At 41.2% G+C, this 21252-nt stretch overlaps 1 protein-coding gene across 3 annotated transcripts in view; it reads left to right on the top strand.

Annotated features, from left to right (window-relative positions):
* Nucleotides 1-21252, top strand: part of dnah10 (dynein axonemal heavy chain 10) — a 677292-nt gene that overhangs the window by 46446 nt on the left and 609594 nt on the right. For all 3 annotated transcript variants that reach the window (XM_069933473.1, XM_069933472.1, XM_069933474.1), the window contains 2 exons: nt 8698-8920; nt 12562-12716. In XM_069933473.1, the coding sequence (XP_069789574.1) occupies nt 8698-8920; nt 12562-12716 (378 nt within the window). The remainder of the gene's footprint in view (nt 1-8697; nt 8921-12561; nt 12717-21252) is intronic.

Below are 21252 nucleotides of genomic sequence, written 5' to 3'. Positions count from 1 at the left end.
TAAAAAAAATTATATTAAAAAAAGAAGAGAAAAAAAAAGAAAGAAGAACCCCCCTCCCCCTCTTAGCCAGCTCTCTTTAGGAGAGCCAAAGAGAAAAAAAAGCTGAAATATATTTACTAAAATCTAATCAAGGTAAATTTAAATGTAAATATTCTGAATATAAAGACTACTTATTAAGAAAAAAGAATAATTAGCATGTAAAACATACATGATTTTTTTCCATTACCAAACAAGTTTTCATCTCATTATGCCATCTATTAATATCAATCACATTAGCATTTTTCCATGTACTTGCTATACATTTTTTTGCTACAGAGAAAGCTAAATATACAAAAGCAATCTGAAATTTGTCTAATCCCAAATCTTTCAAAGGCTTCAACTCACCCAACAAAAATATGGTCGGGTCTAAAAGTATTTTGATCTTAATCAAATGTTCCAAAAACAATTGAATTGCTTTCCAAAAAGATTGTATATGTACACATAACCAAACAGCATGAAAAAAAGTTCCAACCGAATTACCACATCTAAAACAAGAGTCAGATTCACTAAAACCATATTTTTAAAAACTTTTCAGGTGTTAAATACAATTGATGTAAAAAATTGTAATTAACCATTGCATTACGAACATTTATCAATCTAGTAACACTACCATGACAAATATCTAACCAGTCATCCTCAGAAAAAGTAAGATTAATATCCTTAATCAAGCATTCAAATTGATAAGATTGCAACATATTGTATTTCAATTTCAATCTCGACAATTCTATCGTCTGCTGTTCTGTCACATCTCTCTGAAATTCCTTTTCTAATTCATTAATCTGTTTCTCTAATTCGAGGCTCTCAGTTAAATAATTCTTTTTAACCTTAGAGGTATAACTAATTATTTGACCTCTCAAGTAAGCTTTCATAGGATCCCACAATATAAATTTACTCTGAACGGAGTTAACATTTTCTTCCAAAAAGAAATTGATTTGTTTTTTAAAAAATTCAATAAATTCTGCTTTTTTTAAAGACAACATCGTATTGAATCTCCAACGAGAAGCTGCACGAACTTTTTCAGAACTCTCATAACTAAAATACAACAAAGAATGATCTGAAATTACCCGACTTTTATATTCTGCTTGCAATATTTTCTCCTGTAAATGTGCCGATACTAATTGAAAAAGATTCATGTTTAAATGAATAAAAAGAGAAATCCTTCTCTGTTGGGTTAAGACATCGCCAAATGTCCACTAAATTAAAATCTTTCATCAAAGCTTGAATTTGAATTGCCAATTTAGATTTTTTAACATTTTTTGGAGATTTATCTAATAAAGGTTCCAAAACACAGTTAAAATCTCCTCCAACCAGAACATTTTCATTAGCTTGTCCCAGAAGCAAAAATGCATCAGAAATAAATGCTTCATCATCCACATTTGGTGCATATAAGTAAAGTCCAAAATTCATTAAAATTCTTACAATTCAATTTAAGAATACGTCCTGCATTCATTTCCATTGATTGTAATTCAAAAGATAAATTTTTATGTTTCAAAATTGCTACTCCCTTAGCTTTGGAGTTAAATGAAAAAAAAAACATGTCCAACCCAGTCCCTCTTCAATTTCATACATTCTTTTTCATTCAAATGTGTCTCCTGTAAAAAAGCAATATCAATCTTCATCTTTTTGATATAAGCCAAAACTCGCTTACGCTTGATCGGGTTATTTAATCCCTGAACATTAAAGATAGCAAATTTCAAATTTGACATATGTAATACAATTACTAAATACCAAAAATAATCACAAAATTAATAATAACAAAGAAAGAGAAATTTTATGTGTATATATATATATATATATATATATATATATATAGAGGACCCCCAAATTAAAATATATAGACCCTAAAGTAAAAATAATATTTGTTAATAAGAAAAAAGAAAAACAACAAAAAAAACTACCAAAAGGTTGTAATTCCCTAAAGAAACTGGGCATGGATTACCTACTAGTGACTGATGACTAACAAAGAAGTTAGTGCAATCCCCTCCTCCCCAGCCAGCCAATCAAAAATATTAACATATTACAAAAAAAAAATCAGCCTTGAGATTCCAGTCCAGATGGTGAACTCATTTCAAGAGTAGGTGAGCTCTTTCCATTCCCGTTCTTTCCACTTCTGCCATTTTGCCCATTTCAAAGTCCATCAGATTTTCTTTTAGGAGATAATGGTGGACTTCTTCTTTGTCCTCTGACATCTGATAACGAATTAGCAAAAACCATTGCTTCATGCTCACTCTCAAAGAATTAAGACTGATAGTTTCCAGAAAATACTTTCAACACAGCAGGATAATGAAAAGCAAATTTGTAACCTTTACGCCATAAAACATCTTTAACTGGATTAAATTCACGTCGACGTCTGATGATATCTTGACTCAAATCAGGGTAGAAGAAAACTCTACTATTCTGAACCATCATTGGAGCTTGCCTTTGTCTTGCATTTTGAACTGCAAGTCGAAGAATTGTCTCTCTGTCCAAACAGTTCAAACAATGAATTATCACAGCTCTTGGAGGTTGACCAGGTAGGGGTGTTCTTCTTAAAGCTCCATGTGCTCTTTCCAATACCAATCCATCAGGAAAGGACTCTTCCCCCAAAATCTGGGGAATCCAATTTTTAAAAAATTTGAACGGATCTTGACCTTCTATACCTTCTGGCAAACCCACAATTTTCACATTATTTCTTCTGCTTTGATTTTTCAAATAGTCTATTTTTTTTATTAACTCTTTTTCCCAGGATCTGAAATCTTTAACTGATTTTTCCACCTTTACTATTGTTTCTGTCTTGGATTGTACCTGTTGTTTACATAAAGAAAAGGAAGCTTCAAATTTTTTTAAGTTTTCCCAATTTTCTTTAGGTTCTGCCTTAACCACAGTTAGGTCTAAACTTATATCAGTATTCATTTGAACCAGCTGGTTCAATTGACCAGTAATAACATCCAAATAAGAAGCAATACCTTCAAACATCATATAAACAGGCTGAGGTGCAGTTTGAAATGCAGGATCTGATTCCATAAGTTGTAACTCACTTTCTTCCAGTTCTTCTTCCATTTCCTGTGCAGTGGTAGGACTAAGGTAAGTCCTCTTCTAGTTGTTCTTCAAAAGACAGCATTCTAGTAATTTTGCTGTGAGTTTGGACACCCAACGACGACTCCTGACTTCCTCAGGGGGTCGTCGCTGCCATCCCCCCGCAGATCATTTTTTCATAAAATTACGGAGTTCTTTAATTAATGGCGCTACCCAAGCCCACAGTCACTATAGACTGCATGTCTACTGTCACAGTTCTCTTTCTCCGCGCTCCTGTCTCTTCCAATGGGGGTGTTCTTTGTAACAAGCCTCCAGGCTCGTGCCCAACTTCTCAGGAGTCCGCTCCTTCCTCCACAGAACGGGTCGAACCAGTGCCATCTTGAGACTGGTGAGTAGCTGTTACCTTAACCTTTGTCCCCACCGGCGATCGTTGAAGCTTGGGATCACTGAAAATGGATCCGAGGCTGTTTCAAGTCGTTTAGGTCCCAATTCTTCTGCACTTCGAAACTGTATTTTCTTTTGTAACTGAGTTTTTTTTTACATTAGCAGCCATAATGGTTCACCAAAATATCAAACTAAAAATTAAAGTTTTAAAATTAAAAATAAAGGGTTAAAAAAATGGATACTTAAAAGTCTGACCAGAGAGGGCAGGGATTACACGTCTAGTCTCTACGCCATCTTGCCACGCCCCCTTTTTTTCTGTATGTTGAAGACTTTCCCACTTGTAGACTAAGTATTAATGTAAAATTCTGACTTGTTATCCCAAGTTTCTTTGTTTTTGGTGCTGGATGAGCTGATCTGACAGAATGTTGGATGTTATTTCTATCAATATCCAACACATTTTTTAAAATTACTTTTGGATGTTACACAGTATTATCAAAGATTTTGCTGTACACACAGTAAAATTTGAAGGAAACACGGGTATCATGACCTTAGTTAGTTTAAATAGAATGTGGAAAATGGGGCCTTGGTGAATTGTATTGAACCTGGGGCCCTGTGAGTGGATTGAAGGGTGGGAACCTGGGGCCCAGTAAGTGGATTGAAGAGCAGGAACCTGTGGCCCAGTGAGTGGATTGAATTGTAGGAACCTGGGGCCCAGTGAATCTATTGAAGTGTAGGAACCTGGGGCCCAGTGAATCTAGTGAAGTGTAGGAACCGGGGGGCCCAGTGAATGGATTGAAGCTCAGGAAATGAAGCCTAATGTGTTGGAAGGTTATAGGTCGATATTGACTCTCAATCCAAATATTTGAATAACTAATTGTTGGGAATTTGATTCAACATTCTCTCCTTATCTGACCAATTGATACATCTTCATGAACCTTAGAACTCAGTACAGGTCTTTGCTGTACATAATTGCACATCCATCTGGTACTTGGCTTAAAATCCCACTTGCTGTCTTTGTCTTTTATGTTCTAACTAAAGATTTACTGGGTATAAAATTCTTACTGTACTCAACCTACTCATGGTCACTTGAAGTTTGACTCAACCTTAAGGGCTCAATAATATTTGAGATACTCAACTCTCCGAAGTCAAACAATTGTGTCCAAATAAAACAAAAATCACTGGAGGAACTTAAGTGGGTAAAGCAGCATCAGTGGGAGAAAAAGAATTGTTGATACAGTATTTCTGGACAAAACCCCTCATCTAGATTGAGAGTGCAGAGGGGAGATAGCCTGTGTAATAAAGGCAGGTGGGAAGGCTGGGATGGGGGTCAGTTGATGATTTATGAACCATGGTGGGGGTGAAGAATGTTGGAGAGAATTGATTGGTAGGTGCCATACAGGAGAAAGAGGCAAGAAAAGTGGGCCAGGTGGGTGAAGCAGGGTACAGCTGGTGTAGAGAGATGTGGAAACAAAGTTTTTCTGGAATTTGATAAATAAAGAAGGTGATGATAATGATATAATGGAAACTATCAGGGGAAAAGTGTATAAGATGGAACCAAAGGGAAATAACCTGTTGGAATGGAAGTCTTGATGAAAGCTTTGGGCTCCAAATATTGACTGTTCGTTTTCTTCATTGATGCTGCTCAACCCACTGTAGCCCAACAGCAGGCTGGTTTTTTTTGCATTAATATGAAGGGGTTAGGCAGAAGTGTGAAAGTACCTACTTTGGAGGATATTGGATGCCTCACATTTCTTGGCAACAGCTCAGTAAGGTTGAGTCTTTTAATTAGTTTTGATGGTGCCTGACCTGCTGAGTGTTTTCAGAATTTTTTGTTTTTATTTATGAAGAGCAGACTTGTAGATTTGCAGTTGTTTATTCTTAGTTTTTTATCTTCTAATGAGTAAAAATGGAACAAAGTTTAGGGGAGATGTCAGAGGTAAGTTTTTTTACACAGATAGTTGTGGGTGCCTGGAATTAATGCATTACCAGGGATGCTGGTGTTGGCTGGTACAATAGGTACATTCAAAAACCCTTAGATAGGCACGTGGATGTAAGAAAAATAGAGGATTATGGGTGATATGCCATAGAAATGGACCAGAGAAGTGTTATATTAATACTGGGCTTTTATTAACAGACTATAACCACCACTAAACTGGCCAGTGGGAAAGCATCTCCATCTGTTATACCAGCAGGGTGGAGTATCTCTATAGCTATAGCCAATAGCAAGCAGTCAGTATAATACGCTCCCCCATTACATTCACCCCCCACAAAAATTGACCAATTTTAATAAAATACAATAATGGCAAAAGCAAAAAAAAAAATCACAGAAGATCAAGGGTAACAAACAAATGAGATCACATAACAGAAAGAAAAAAAAACAGGCTGCAAGCCTGAGATAATACAGGGTGACTCCACTCACTGTAATTATGGCTAAGATTAGAAATGGTCATGACAGAGCCTCTGAGGAGGCTTTGAGATTCGTATTGATCTTTGTCAGGGCACAGATGGAGGAGTCTTATCTCTAACGGAAGGACCTCTGTCGCCAGGTGTGGAAGGGAGTGGAGAGTGCAAGGAAACATTCCCATGAAGAGAGTATTGTTTCTCGAATGTTTATCATGAAGGGGAGGGTAGAGAAGGAGTCAAGTCAGTGGAAGGGCTAGCAGGCTGTAGATCAGGCGAGGCTAGATCCCTAAGGGAAACAGTGTCCTTTCTTCCATCAGGAATAACATGAGCATACTGTGGATTAGCATGAAGCAGTTGAACATGCTCTACAAGTGGGTCAGCTTTGCTGGGTCTAACATGTTTTCTTAATACAACTTCTCCGGGCTTAGATAGCCAAGTCGGCAAGGTCGATCTAGGTTTTGATTTTCTAGGGAAAACAATAAGACGCTGGTGGGGAGTCTCATTGGTAGCTGTACAAAGCCGTGTACAGATAGAGTTTAAGGCTTCCGGCAGCGCATCTTGCCAGCAGCTGGTGAGGAGAACTTTAAATTTTAGCGTAAGAGGATTAGTTTCTAGATTGTACTGTTACTGCGATTGTAGTATGACTAGTAGCTATCTCCTATCAAGAAGTTATTGCCTAAGTTCAGAACTCATGAAAGCTGACCCTCTGTCACTATGAATGAAGTCAGGATAACTGAAAATACTAAAAATCATATCAAGACATTTAATAACAGAACTAGCAGAAACGTCAGCACATGGTATTGTGAAGGGAAAACGAGAGAATTCATCATTGATGTTAAGGAAATAGGAATTCTTATTATTTGAGGGTAATGGTCCTTTAAAATCCACGTTGAGGCTTTCAAATGGTCTAGACGCCTTAATCAATGTGGAAGTGGAAGGTTTATAATAGTGAGGTTTACACTCCGCACAGACGGGACACTCATTAGTCAGTTTCTTGATGTCTTCTCGTGAGTACGGCAAAATGAGGGACTTCATATAATGATAAAATCTAGTGATCCCTGGGTTACGTAATTCATTGTGGAGGTATTTCAAACGGTCTAGCTGCAGACTTGGACAGGTCATGCGAGAAAGCGTGTCCGGAGGGTCATTGAATTTTCCTGGGTGATAGAGTATATTGTAATCATAAGTAGAAAACTCAATTCATCAACGCAGGATCTTATCGTTTTTAATTTTGCTCTTCAATTTAGTGTTGAACATTTAGGCAACAGATTTTTGATCAGTCAGCAAAGTGAATATTCATTTCCCTGTACCTCAGGGTTATTTTACAGCAACTTGTAATGTCTCGTTTTGGTCCAGAACAAACTATAGAAATTTTGTGTAAGATTCAGGGTGCTAGCAGTCTTAGGGTGAATATAGCTGTCAATGCTCCCCGAATTGAACAAACAGTTTACTTCCACCTTCATTGTGGAATGCTTCAGGCTGTGGGGTTCCTCTTGATTTATCATCATCGATGCCAGAGCAGGGTCTCCCATGGTGGCGATCTGTCGGAGTTTGCCATGTTGCTGGCAGTTCCACTTACGATTTCAGAAGAAGAACTAGATGAATCATTGGCTCTCCAGGTCAACACAGCAGTCTTGCGGTGGTGCCCCTGCTTATTAGTAGTGCTTGAGCGCTGCTTCTTCTTACTCTTCAGCTTACGGTGTGAGCTAGGCAAGGACTCTCACACCTGGCAGGCTCTGTCCCACTCTGTCCTCACTTTCCACAGTTGGCACACTTGGCTTGCCGCGCAGTGCACTGAGAGCGAATGTGCAACACCAAACCGCAGAAGTAGTATCTTCTGTAGCGGCTTTTATGCTGAGGTTTAGTGGCGCTCAGCAGTGGGTCATCACTGCGGGTGGGCCTTGGGGGTGCCGCTTCAGCACTTCTTTCTTTTTTGTGGGCTTTACCACTTTGTAGTGCAGCCCTCAAATTTGTAGAGCAGCATTAAAGGTTAGGCCCAGGGTCTCCAGTAAACATTGCCTGATGTACCCTGACTCCAATCCACTTATGAATGCGTCCAGCATCAAAGATTCTCGGTGGGCTTCAGCCGTGACAAAAGCGCAGGCACAGACTCTGGATAGCGCTTTTAGTGTGAGTACAAAAGCATTTTCACTCTCTTCTGGCTTATTGTCTTATTGGCTTAATGTCTTGCAAACAAAGTGTTTTGTGCCATATCATAATAGGTTCTGAGGAGATTCAGTGCATTCTGGTAGACAGCTGTCTCCCTAATTACGGAGTAGGGTACTTCTCTGAGGAGAGCCACAAGATGGTCCATTTTCACTTCATCTTACACAACGTTGTTCACTCACATGTAGGCTTCAAAACACTGGAGCCAGTGGTGAAAAATTTGTCCAGCTCAGGTGGTATCTTGATCTATCTCAGGTCTTCCAGGTTTCAGGGAAGTATCCATGACTGATAGTCTGTTTACAAAATTGATATGCCATAGACATGGACCAGACAAATGGTGTACTAATTCTGGGGTTTTATTAATATAATATAATAAAAACTATAACCACCACTAAACTGGCCAGTGGGATATCATCTCCATCTGTTATACCAGCAGTCAGTATAATATGCTCCCGCCCACACCCCCCCATTACATCATCACATTCGGTGTGAGATAGGGAAAAGGTAGATTGTTGTGGAGTTTGTTTCCATTGGCGAGTTATAACATTGTGGCTGAAAGGTCTGTAGTGTTTCATGTTCCATGTATACATGAAACCTTGGAGATAGAAACATTTTAAATGTATGACAATTCAGATGAAGCTACTTCACTGATTTGAAAATGTATAAATATTGTATTTTATGCCTTCACAGGTGTTCATGCCACTTTTGGCTCATCAGCACACTAGAGCAATTGACCAAAGGAAAGGTTCATCCCGCTTTTTAAGTTCTGCAAAGTTTCAAATGGACAAATTTAGCATAGCAGACTCGAGAGCAGGAGGGGATTCACGAAATATTCAGTTCATTAGAGATGAGTTCTTAATAACTGTACTAAAGTTCTCGAATCAGGTTCAGAGGACCATTCAACAAGTTGAAGGTCAGTATTACCAAATGCAAGTCCACTTCTGTATTTGAGCAGAGAACATGTACTGTGGAGTTGAATCAAGATTCTTTGGTTGAAGTTCCAAGTGTGTGAAATTGTATGATAGATTGGAATGGCAAAATGTGTACCTTAACAACTGGTGTAAACCCTCAGTCCCTCAATGGAGTTTATCTTTGGGATTAGTAACAAGACCGAGTGTAAGGAACTTTTAGATTGTGTGTTGTTCTTTCCTGCTCTTACTACTGTTACAATTTGCTTGAACTACTCTTCTTTCAAATGACATAGACTACTATCAACAACTGAAGTTTATTGCATCAGGCCATTCATCCAAAAGGTAGTGTAGGAAGAATATATTTTCTGGAACTGACTTAACTGGAATGACTTCTGCAGCTGGAACAGTGATTGTACGCACCTCATTGCTCTCTGTTGCATATGCACATCAGCTACTTCCTCTTTGGGTATTTTGTTTAGAGATCATACAAGCTCCTTTTCCACTGGCACCTTGTCCCAGGAATTGACAGCCAATTTACTGGTTAAGGGACCAGTGGAAAAGTAATTGAATCAACACGCCGGTGTGTCAAATCAACCCCTACTCAAATTCCCAGCATCAGATGATGTCAGCGTGCCGATTAAACCAGTGGGAGAAAAGGACAAGTTGCATCCCTGAAGGTAGCCTCTCCTATCCCTAGAGATGAATTGTGGTCGGTGGGAAAGCAGTTTGTGTGCCAGTTAAAAGTGGCCTAGTGGAAACAGCAAAAACAGCTTCTTTAACTGGGACACGACCAATTACCTGGGATGCCAGTTGAAAAAGGGCTACTGTCTGTGCCTCATATCTCAATTTCCTCATGGCAGCTTCACCTGTTTGCTGCTGGGAAAAGTAAGTCCATGAGACCCTTGCTTATTAATTTATAAATTGGGGGAATATGGATGTATTAAAAATAGAATGTGTCCTTCACAAGTTGAGAGTTGCTTCTGGATGTGACATTGAACAAGACAATCTGAGGTTTTGGAGAAGCTGTAATCTGGAGCCAACAAATGCTAGAGGAATTGAAAGTATCAGGCAACATCTCTGAGAATGTAAAGGGATGGGTGACATTTTGGATTGAGACTGCATTAGAATCAGAGAAGAGTGGAGAGTTGAGGGGATGTGATGGGCAGGGGTTGGCAGGTGAAAGATGGAATCAAATGAGGAGGTAATCCATATAAGAAAGTTGCATAGCTGTACCCTGTACTTTCCTGTAACTAAAAGTCTGAAAATGTAGTAAAGGAAAGGCAAGGGGAAAAAAAAAGGGACAAAGATGTGGGACATAGCCAGAATACAACCAGAAAAGAAGAACTGAGCCAAGATTATAGCAGGTAGAAATTACCAATTTTGATTCAGAAGAAGATAAGTTCTCCAAAAGTGGAAACAGGAAGTCTCTTTTCATACAAGGGGTAGTGGAAATTCAGAGTACTTTTGCTAGAAGACTGCTGAGACCATGGAGATTTTAGAAAGTGAATTTTGTGAGCTGTTTTTTTGTGTTTTGATGAGTTGTGAAGGTGGGGATCACAACCTATGGCTGATTCTCCTGCATGTATTCAGCACTTGAGCTCAGAGATAGATTTCTGCTTGTGGCTTTTGACTAAATAAAAACTGGATTAAAGAATATCTTTCATTTGTAGTGAAACCTGGAACATCTTGCCCTGATGACTGGTTAAAGAATGGCATGAGGATATTGAAATATAACAATGTTATGGGGTGTTATTATGTAGAAATGAAGCTGAAGGAGGGGTCCAGAGGGGGTGGGTATTGAATAGAAAGTGTGGGAGATGGAGGTGCAGGAAGGTAGAGAGCGAGGGGAAAAAAAAACACTTGGGAAGCAGAGGGAAAGAAAATTTGCGGAGAGATAAAAGGCATAGAAACCTGAAAACCAGCACCTCCAGGTTCATCTACAAATACAGAAATGCTGGAGGAACTCAGCAGATATTACAGTGTCCTTAGGAGGTAACAATATTACTGATGATTTGGGCCTGACCCCTTTTTCAAGGTATGAATAAAAGAAATGGCAGGGGGAAGAGCATTGACTAACAGGCAAAAGGCGACTTGATATGGAGAAGAGGCCAGGAGAGAGGAAAGGTGAGAATTGATGGGGGGTGGGGGTGGGTGGGGGTGTTAGCTCTGTCAATGTACAGCTGAGGTAAAGGAGACAGGGAAAAGGAAGGAAAGAAAGACAGAGTTACAGGAAAGGAGACATGTGGGTGGGTGCTGTGGCTAATAGAAACCGGAGAAATTGATGTTAATGTCATCCGGTTGAAGGTGGCCAGGTTTCTCCAATTTATGGGTAGTCTCAGTCTGGCAGTGTTTGAGAGCATGGACAGACATTTTGGCAAGGGAATTGAATTAAAATAGATGGCCACTGGGAGATCCTTCTATTGTGGTGGATAGAACCAAGCCATTCTCACCTCTAGGTTTCACAATTTCTTTCCAATAGTTACCAGTCTTGAAGCTCCCCTTATTACACTCATCAGGGACTTCTCCAACACCACAAGTGAATGGTTTGCACCCTCGCAAGTCACTTTTTTTTTTGCACAAGAATTACTGTGAATATTTATTACCTATCTATTTTATGTATTGTTTTTTTAAAATTCAATTGTTTATTATTATTGTGTTTCTTTCCATATCAGTTTGGCTGCAGCAAGTAAGAATTGTACATGTAATTACTTTTAATTAATCATGATAATGAATTTAGAATGGATAAAGAAGAGATGGAAACCGTGGAATCAGATGAGGGTGGCTTTACCTGAAATTAGAAAAACCATTGTTCATTCTGTTAGATTTAAGGTTGTCCAAGAGGAATGTGTTTGATATGTTGTTCCTCAAGTTTTGACGTAACTCTGATAATGGATGAGGCCAAGAACAGACATGTTCATATCACATCATGATCCTTCTGGTCAACCTTAATCCTAATAACATGAACATTAATTTTTCTAATTTCAGGTAACCCTCATCTGCTTCCACTGTTTCCATCTATTCTTCACTCATTCCTGTACTTACTTTTCTTTCCTCTCTCTTGAACTTTTTTATTCTCTTCCCCTCCCGCCCTCCCGGATAAAGGGTTCATACCCAAAATGTTGACTATTTTTTCCCATGGATGCCAAGTTCCTCCAGAAATCTTTTGTTTGTTTGAGATTCTGGCATCTGACCTTTTAGTGTTTCTGTTATATGATTTGAATTCTAGAATATATTTTTTACTTTTCTGCCTTGAGCATCCTGAATTCACTCTCCATTCTCAGTGGTAAAAGACAAAGATTCAGCATGGATTTGAGGGTTGGGAGTCCCAGTCTGATTTGAAATGAATTGTATGTGAAGAGTGACTTACACAATAAATGTGTCCCACATCTCTTCAAATTGTCCTTGAATCTTAGGTTAGAATGAAAGCAATGAGAAAGGAAATAATGATGCCTGTTCAATTTTTGAAGATTATTTGTATTTATAAAACAAATTTGAATCGGATGACAATCTCTGAGCAAATATATTTTCTTCATCAGTACTGAAGGAAACTCCATTTCTCTCTCCACAATGATAGGCTTACTATTTCAGATTTCCAGCATCTTCACTATTTTGCTTTTGAGATATTTATATTTTCGTTAACCAGGTGAAATCAAACTTGCATTGCCTCAAATTGATCTTGATGCAGACTTGAATAAGTTTGCTTCTGACCCAATTATGGAAATGCTAGAACAGAGTATCATGAACTGGCAAGTGCAAATCAGTACTGCCATTGAGGAGCAGCTGACGAGGATACCTCAGGTGCGTTGAATTATCATCCATGTAGTATATTCTTTATCTTGATGTTAAAACCTTTGTAAAAATGAGATCTTCTGAAAACAAAACTCAAATTCTTTATTGTGTAATACTGTCTTTTGTCCTATTGTTGGGCCCCTTTATCATTAGCCTTTTTCTTCAGATTCCGAAGGTGGTGGTGTTAATATTCTCTGGACAAAAGCCTCAGCTCTTTGGGACTTTATTTCCAAACATTCTCATGTTTTTCTGCATCAGTTTGTTTGGTACATTAGCTTCATTATTTTATTTCATTTTAGTCTTTTTCTTTCTCCTGACTCGTTGTCATGTCAACATTCTCCCCATGCCCTGAATACCTGGTGCTGAGGTCAAGATAATTTTGAACACTAAGGGAATCAGAGGTAGACAGATAAGATTGGAAGATGGACGAGGTATATGATCAGCTGCCATCTTTTTGAATGAGCTTTCTCTGATTTTATTCAACATAAGAGCTGAAAAAAATTCATCTTGGAAACAATTGTCAGTTTATCAAAGCAACTTCCATTGGTGCCAGACAATAACCTCAATACATAGTCTGGGGAGGAGCCAAGGGAGGAATTGGGTAAAGTCAGGGTGGTTCGGACTGGTCAGTCCATACATCTATGCAAATATCTTCATCCACATTCACCCCTTCTTTGAAATGAAACCCAGAGGGATGATGTGGTGGCATGGAGCACATACTGTACTTTATTACATGTATACATCGTTCATAGTGACAATCACAGGTTCAGCCTGTCCAATGGTCTCATGATCCTCTGATTTCCGAGGCACTGGCCGAGGCCTCTGTTGTTCCTGCATCGAGCTCACAGGACTGTGTACCTGTGTGGGTGGAATTTCGGTTACAGAGCCCTTCACTACCTGTTGGGGTGGGCTCCTTGCTGGCGAGATATCTGTGGGATTGACTGCTGCCGGTGTTTGACTCGTGCTGGGGGTGGGTAGGCGGGAATATGTCAATATCCTGGGATGTGGATGTGCGCTGCGCTGATTGACCTTTTGAGGTCACCTGATCTGCATTAGCGTACCCTGCCCAGGCCAGGTCTCGTACTGACACTGTGTCCTCCTCCCTGCCAACCTCCTGGGAAAAGAAAAGAGTCTCTTGTAGGGGATGGCATTCGTAGCCATGCACAGCAGGGACCTAGTAGCATGCAGCATGTCCAGTTGTACCTCTTGCCACTGGGAGACAGGCATCCCTTTTGACGTGAGCGCCAACAGGATTGCTCTCCAGATTGTACCGTTCTCCCTCTCCTCTTGCCCATTCCCGCGGGGGTTGTGTAGTTCTGCTCGTGGCTATTCGCCACCTGTAGGTACCGTCACAGCCCCTGACTCATGAAGGAGGAAGTCCTGTTACTGTGTATGTAGCTGGGGTATCCAAACATAGTGAATATGGTCCGGAGTGCTTTGATGACCATGGCTGCAGTCATGTCCGGACAAGGGATAACAAACGGGAACTGGGAGTACTCATCCACTACATTCAGGAAGTAGAGATTCCTGTTATGGATGGGAGGGGACCCTTGAAGTCCATACTAAGACGTTTGAAGGGATGGGTTACCTTATTCGGTTGGGCTCAATCCGGTCTGTAAAAATGCGGCTTGCATTTGGCACAGACTGAGCAGTAACGGGCAAATTTCTCAAGTCTGCTCAATTGAGTAGGGTAAATTTCTAGCCCTCACAAAGTGATACAGCCTTGTGACCCCGGGGTGGAAGAACTTGTCATGCAGGAACTTCAGACGATTTGCTTGTGCGCTGGCACATGTTCCCTGGGACAGAGCATCGGGTGGCTCATCAAGCTACCAAGGCTGGTATAGGATCTCATAATTGTATGTGGAGAGTTTGATTCTCCGCTACATGAGCTTATCATTTTTTATTTTACCCTGCTGTGTGTTGTTAAAAATAAATGTGACAGCCCTCTGGTTCGTCAGCAGGATAAATGGTTTACCAGCCAAATAATGCCTCCAGTGGCACACAGCTTCCACTATAGCCTGGGCCTCTTTCTCAGTTGCTGAGTGCCTGCCTTCTGGGCCCTGGAGTGCTCTAGAGAAAAATACCACTGGCCTGCCTGCTTGATTCAGCGTGACTGCTAGGGGAACATCAGAGGCATCACTTTCCACTTGGAATGGAATGGATTCATCAATGGCCTGCATCGCCACTTTAGCAATCTCATCCTTGATGCCCTTGAAGGCTTTACGAGTCTCCGCTGATGGGGAAATGTCTGTTGTCTTCACTAGTGGCTGGGCCTTGTCTGCGTAATTGGGGACCATTGGGCATAATAAGAAAAGAACCCGAGGCACCTTTTCAGGGCTTTCAGGTTCTGGGGCAATGGTAGTTCCCTAAGGGGGCGCATTCTCTCAGGGTCCGGGGACATGATCCCTCCCTCCACCACATACCCTAGTATCGCCAGCAGTGAAGTGCGGAACACACACTTCTTCTGATTATATGTCAGGTTTAGGGTTTTTGCTGTGGCATGGAATTCCCTTAGATTCGTATCGTGTTCCTCCACATCATGCCGCATATGATGATGTTATCCAAATACAAGAATGTTGCCTTTAGCTTGTGATCATCCACCATGTGGTCCATTTCCCTTTGGAACACTGATGCCCCATTCGCCAGACTGAATGGGACCCTGTGGAACTGATACAATCAGCCATCGGCTTTAAAAGCCTTGTAGGGCCTGTCCTCTGGTCAGGTTGGGATCTGATGGTATGCCGACTTAATGTCTATGGTGAAGAAGACCTGATATTGGGCTATCTCATTCACCATGTCGGCAATTCGGGGTAGGGAGAAGGCATCCAGTAACATAAATCTATTCACAGTCTGGCTGTAGTTTACTACCATCCTATTCTTCTCCCCCACTTTTACCACCAAATCCTGAGTTCGCCAGGTGGGCTCAATGATGCCTTCAGCCAACAGCCTCTGGATTTCGGTTTTAATGAAACATCTGTCCTCTGGGCTATATCTCCTGCTTTTGGTGGCTATAGTGCAATTCTTTGATAAGTGCTCAAATAGATAAAGTGGAGGGACCCGAAGGGTGGACAGCCCACACATACTGCCCAGCTTACTCTCATTGCTGAGCTGAATTCCTCGTTCTGCACTGGATGGGGGTGTGGACCGTCAAACTGCATCGTTACACTTTCCAGCTGACACTGGAAGTCTAACCCCAGGATAACCGGTGTGCAGAGTTTGGGCATTACCATGATTTTAAAATCCCTGTATTCCCTGTCCCACACCCTTAAGTCTACCCGACACTATCCACACTTCTCTGTGGACTGGAATTTAGATGCCAGGGATATTCGGCACATTTCCGGAGACGCCTCCAGTGCACAGTGCTTTATTAAGTCTGGGTGAATAAAACTTCCGGAGCTCCCTGTGTCAAACAAACAACCTGAGACGTGACCATTTACCTCAATGTTCATGATCGATTTCACTAGCTAGTGAGGCCTGTTCTGATCCAGCATCACGGAGGCCAGAGATAGGTCCAATTCAGAGTCACCATTGTACTGTTCCTATCGGCCACATGTTGGACTTGGCGCCTCAGAAGATGGCTGCTTCCAGTACTCGCACATGGCTGGGACCGGAAGTGAAGTTAGTGATCGCTGATCCGAAGCCAGAAGTGATGTTAGGAAAGTTATTATTGTGAGAGACTGGAAAAATTAGATTTGTTTTCCTTAGACTTGAGGAGGGGGACTGTGCATTAACAGAAAAGATATGCTATACAGATGTCTCTGTTGTGAAGGCCTTCTGCTCAGCAAAAATAGAATACCTTCTGGTGAAATGCAGACTCTTTACTACCCAGGGAATTCTTGGCCATGCTAATTGCTGCAATCTATGTTCTGATTGACTAATGAGGATGAAGCCATGAAGAAGCTTTATAGTGCCATCTGTGAAACCCACCTGACGGTGCTATGATTGTTGCTGGCAACTTCAATCACGCCAACCTGAAAACAGTCTTACCATGGTTTCAACTGCATGTGAACTTCACCATCAGAGGAGAGAACCTCTGTATCAGGTGTACACTGATGTCCCTGGTGTGTACAAGGCTGCATCTTTCCCCCACCTTGATTACACAGATTACATATCTGTCCTGATAATCCTGGCATACAGACCTCTGGCAAAGCAAACTAGGTCAGTTTTCAGGGAGATTAGGATGTGGTCGGTGGGTGGCATAGCAGCGTTACAAGTCTGCTTTGACACCATGTGACACCACGGACTGGAGATGTTTCAGGGAGGTGGCCATCTACAATGGTCATGTAAACAGAGAAGTACATGAGCTCCATGACTGGCTACATCAGGAAGGGCATTGAGGATGTCACCGAGATCAGATTTTTTTACAACTCGGGCTAACCAGAAAACATGGTTGGTTAAAGGGGTTTGGGCCCTTCTCAGACCTCGTGAAGCTGCCTTCAGTACAGGATTTAGGATGGCACTAAGATCAGGGCTGTACATTCTTCTGCAATCAGAAGGCAAAGTGGGGATATGTACAGCAAATTCACAGACAGCTGTATGAACTGGTGACATGAGGTCAACCTTACGAGTTAAGGACAATAATGCCTGCATTCCATACAGACTAAACATCATCTATGTATAGTCTGATGAGAAGAAAAGGATGGCGCTTAAGAAAACTCTGTGCTCCCGTGATGAATCCCTGTGCCCGCTGCATAGCCACCGCCGAGGTGAGGAAAACCCTCATCAAAGTGAACCCACACAAGGCAGCGAGACCAGATATCCTATTTGGTCAGGTACTGAAAGACTATACAAATTATTTGACAAAGGTCTTTATGGACATCTTCAATGCCTCACTGCAGCACTCCATTGTTCCTGCAGGGTTTAAGATAGCCACCATCATCCCATTTCCCAAGATGACGACAATAACAGGCCTCAGTGACTACTGCCCTATGGCACTGACCTCCACCATTATGAAATGTTTTGAGCATTTGGTGATGGAACGCATCAAAGCACACCTCTCAGAAACGCTGGATCAATTTCAATTTACCTATAGAAGAAACTGTTCCACAGGCAATGCTATAACCTTGTCCCTTCACTCTATCCTGACTGACCTGGAGAACGACGCTGCATACGCCAAACCACAGCACCAAGGTGGGGGGCATTCATGGGCATTGCCCCAAAATGAGTTTTTGTTCCCCCCCACCTGCAGCACAAGCTTCACTAGTGTCCATGTGATATAAGCACATGCATTTGTCTGTTACGTTGGAGGGAGGGGGATGTGTGATGGCAGTGCACGGAAGAGGTTCATGGCAGGTATGGCACCTGCCTCCCTCCCTCCCTCCCTCCCAGCTGAATGAGTTTTCGAACATCAGTTTGTGTTCCCTGTGGTTACCCTAATGCCCCCTGATTAGATTTGTTCTGCTGTTGTTCATTTGTTTCAGCTTGCCCTTTAAAATGATCATTCTGCAGAGGTTGGGACTTAACACCCCTCTCTGTTACTTGATTCTGGACTTCCTAACAGAAAGACCAGTCTGCCTGGGTTGAGGACTGGCACACCTCAGGGCTGTGTGCCAAGTCCATTGCTGTTCAAGCTACTGATCCACGATTGCATCACAGATCAATCTCCAACAATGTCATCGATTTTGCAGATGACACAACAGTAGTTAGCCTCATCAGCAACAACAATAATTTGCAGAACAGAGAAGAGGTGGAAAATCTCATAATAGGGTGCGAGAATAACAACCTGAGTCTCAATGAGGAAAAGATGAAGGAGATGATGGTGGACTTCAGGAGAACCAGGAATCATCACCCTCCACAACACAGAAACAATTCTTTTGTGGCGAGAGTGTGGAGAACACCAAGTTCCTTGGAGTTCTCTTAACTAGTAACCTAACGTGGACACTCAACATCTGCTCCTTTGTCAGGAAGGTGCAATAGTGTCTGCACTTCCTGAGAAAACTGAAGCAGGCAAAGCTATCGGCCACCATTATGTTATCCTTCTACAGGAGCTCCATTGAGCATGCCCTGGCTGGCTGCATCACAGTGTAGTATAGTTGCTGCAGAGAAATTGATTGGAGATCAATTCACACGACCATAAAAGTGGCAGAAAGGATCAATGGAGTCTCCTCCATGCACCCCCCTACCCCCAACATAGAGGTGATCTACTGGGATTGTTGTCTGGATTATTGGGAACCTTTCCACCCCACACACAATCTTTTAGCTGCTTCTGTTGGGAAAGAGATACAGGAGGATCAAAGCCAGCACCAACAGGCTGAGGAACAGCTTCTTCCCATGAGCAGTAAGAATGCTGAACGACCAAAGAAACTGTTCACACTAACCATCAGAGACACTCATATTCACATTTTTTTTTAAAAATTATTGTATATACGAATACTTGTTCTGCATATGTATTGTTTGTCTCTGTGTGTTATGTCTGATTGTGTGTCTGCATGTTTTGCATCAAGGGTTGGAGAATGCTGTTTTGTCGGGTTGTACTTATGCAGTCAGATGACAATAAACTTAGAATGTTGGAGGTTGTGAAGGGATCTCACTGAGGTCCATAAAATCATGAGAGGCATAGATAAGGTGAATATAGACAGTGTTTCATCTTGTATTCATATGTGTGAGTTCTTAGACAACACATGGATGAAAGAAAAGGTGCTTTACTTTAAAGTTGATGTAAACAGCCCATGAGGCATGCCATGAGGCTGCAAGCCTCCATTATAGATCTTGCATACTGCAGTCACTTGTTCTGAGTCAGCTCCATGCTGGCAACCAAGTCTAATCAAACAGGAACTATAATCAAGGCCTTGCTAGTGGCCATGCAAACATGATCACTATCATTACACCTCTCTTTCTTAAAACAAAAGTAGCTTACTTTTAACTAACATGTTTTCATTGTATAAGTCTGAAATTTTAGCTTTAACACCAGGAACTTGCATTTTCATTATTATCAACATTATCAACATTTTTTAAACTTGTTTTGTGTGTTCACATTCACATACACTAACACCTGAAGAGTGAATTAGATAGCACTACTTCGTTCTATAACAGTAGTCTTTACATTTGCTCTGAGTCTCTTAGGAGGATTCACGTCTTGACAATCTCCTGATTGATTGTCCTTGAATCTCAGTTGTTGCCTCAGACAGTGTCTTCTCAGCTGTGTATTCAGGTTGTTCAACAGTATCCGTCTTTCCATCTATGTGGCTGGTCCAATTTGAAGATCTCGACGATTTCTTTATAGAACAGCACCTTCATTTGTCTGAATGATGTATGATCTTGGTTGGACTTTACTAAGGACAGTTCTCTTCTGAGTCCATAAGTTTGTTTTGTCTTTTATCTCTACTTGATCACCAGTGTAGAATTCCGGTAGATTTTTTGTTCCTTTGTCAAAGTAATATTTTTGCTTTTCTTTCTGTTCTTTGAATTTAATCATTTTCTCCCCCTCTTGTTTTTTAGAGGTTTCCCTGGATGGGTAGGTTTGATCTTAGCCCACGTTCCATAAGGAGTTGTGCTGGTGACATACCACACTTGAGCGGCATTTTGCGGTATACAAGCATGCTCTGGTAGAAGTCCGTTCCACTGTCTTTTGCCTTGTACATCAGTCTTTTCACTGTTTGAACCAATTTTTCCACTAGACCATTGGACTATGGAAAATGAGGACTTGACGTGGTGTATACAAAGTCCCACTCTTTGGCAAACTGTTGGAACTTTTAATTGAAAAACTGGGGTCCATTGTCTGTGAAGACCTCGCTTGCCGCACCATGTCTGGTGAATATGGCTTTCTTATCTGTTATTACAGCATCTGCAGTGGCGGTGTTCAGTTTACACACCCCTGGATACAGGGAGTAATAGTCTGTGACTACAAGATAGTCCTTTCCTTGACATTCAAATAGGTCAGTGCCTTCCTTCTGGTAAGGTCTGTATGGTGCTGGTTGTGGCTTTAATGGTTTTGCAGGATTGCTTGCTTGATATTTCTGGCATATTGTACAGTTTGACACTTCATTGTTGATTCTTGGCCAGTACATCACCTCTCATACTGATTCTTGAGATGTTCTCCATGGATCCTTTTTAATCTCTTTTCACAGACTCTTTGGGATTAGGAATTTACTTCCTTTGTAGATGATGTCTTCAACCACTGATAGTTCCACCCTGCAGCTCCAGTACTCTGCAACATCAGGTGAGCAGTCCTGCTTCATGTTGGGCCATCCATCCAGGATGTTTTTTCTCAGTTGTCTCAGTGTTTCATCTTTGTTTGTCTCTGACTTTATGAACTACATTTTTGCATCTGATATGGGCAGTGCCCTTGTGATCATGTCCACAAAGGCATTCACCTCTTCCTCCATTTTGGTGTTTGCGGGCTCTCTCGTGTCAACAGCTCTAGACAACGTGTCTGTTATGTACATTAGCTTACTCAGAGTATATGCCACACTCAATGTATAGCATTGCAGCCTAATCATCATTTTTTGTATTCTAAGTGGACATACATTTAATGGCTTTTTGGAACAATACAATCAAGGGCTTATGGTCAGTCTCTACATTGATTGCTTGTCCTGACACAAACTGA

Source organism: Narcine bancroftii, chromosome 4 (assembly GCF_036971445.1).
Source record: "Narcine bancroftii isolate sNarBan1 chromosome 4, sNarBan1.hap1, whole genome shotgun sequence".
Taxonomy (NCBI): Eukaryota; Metazoa; Chordata; class Chondrichthyes; order Torpediniformes; family Narcinidae; genus Narcine; species Narcine bancroftii.
This window is presented reverse-complemented; position numbering and strand designations above follow the sequence as displayed.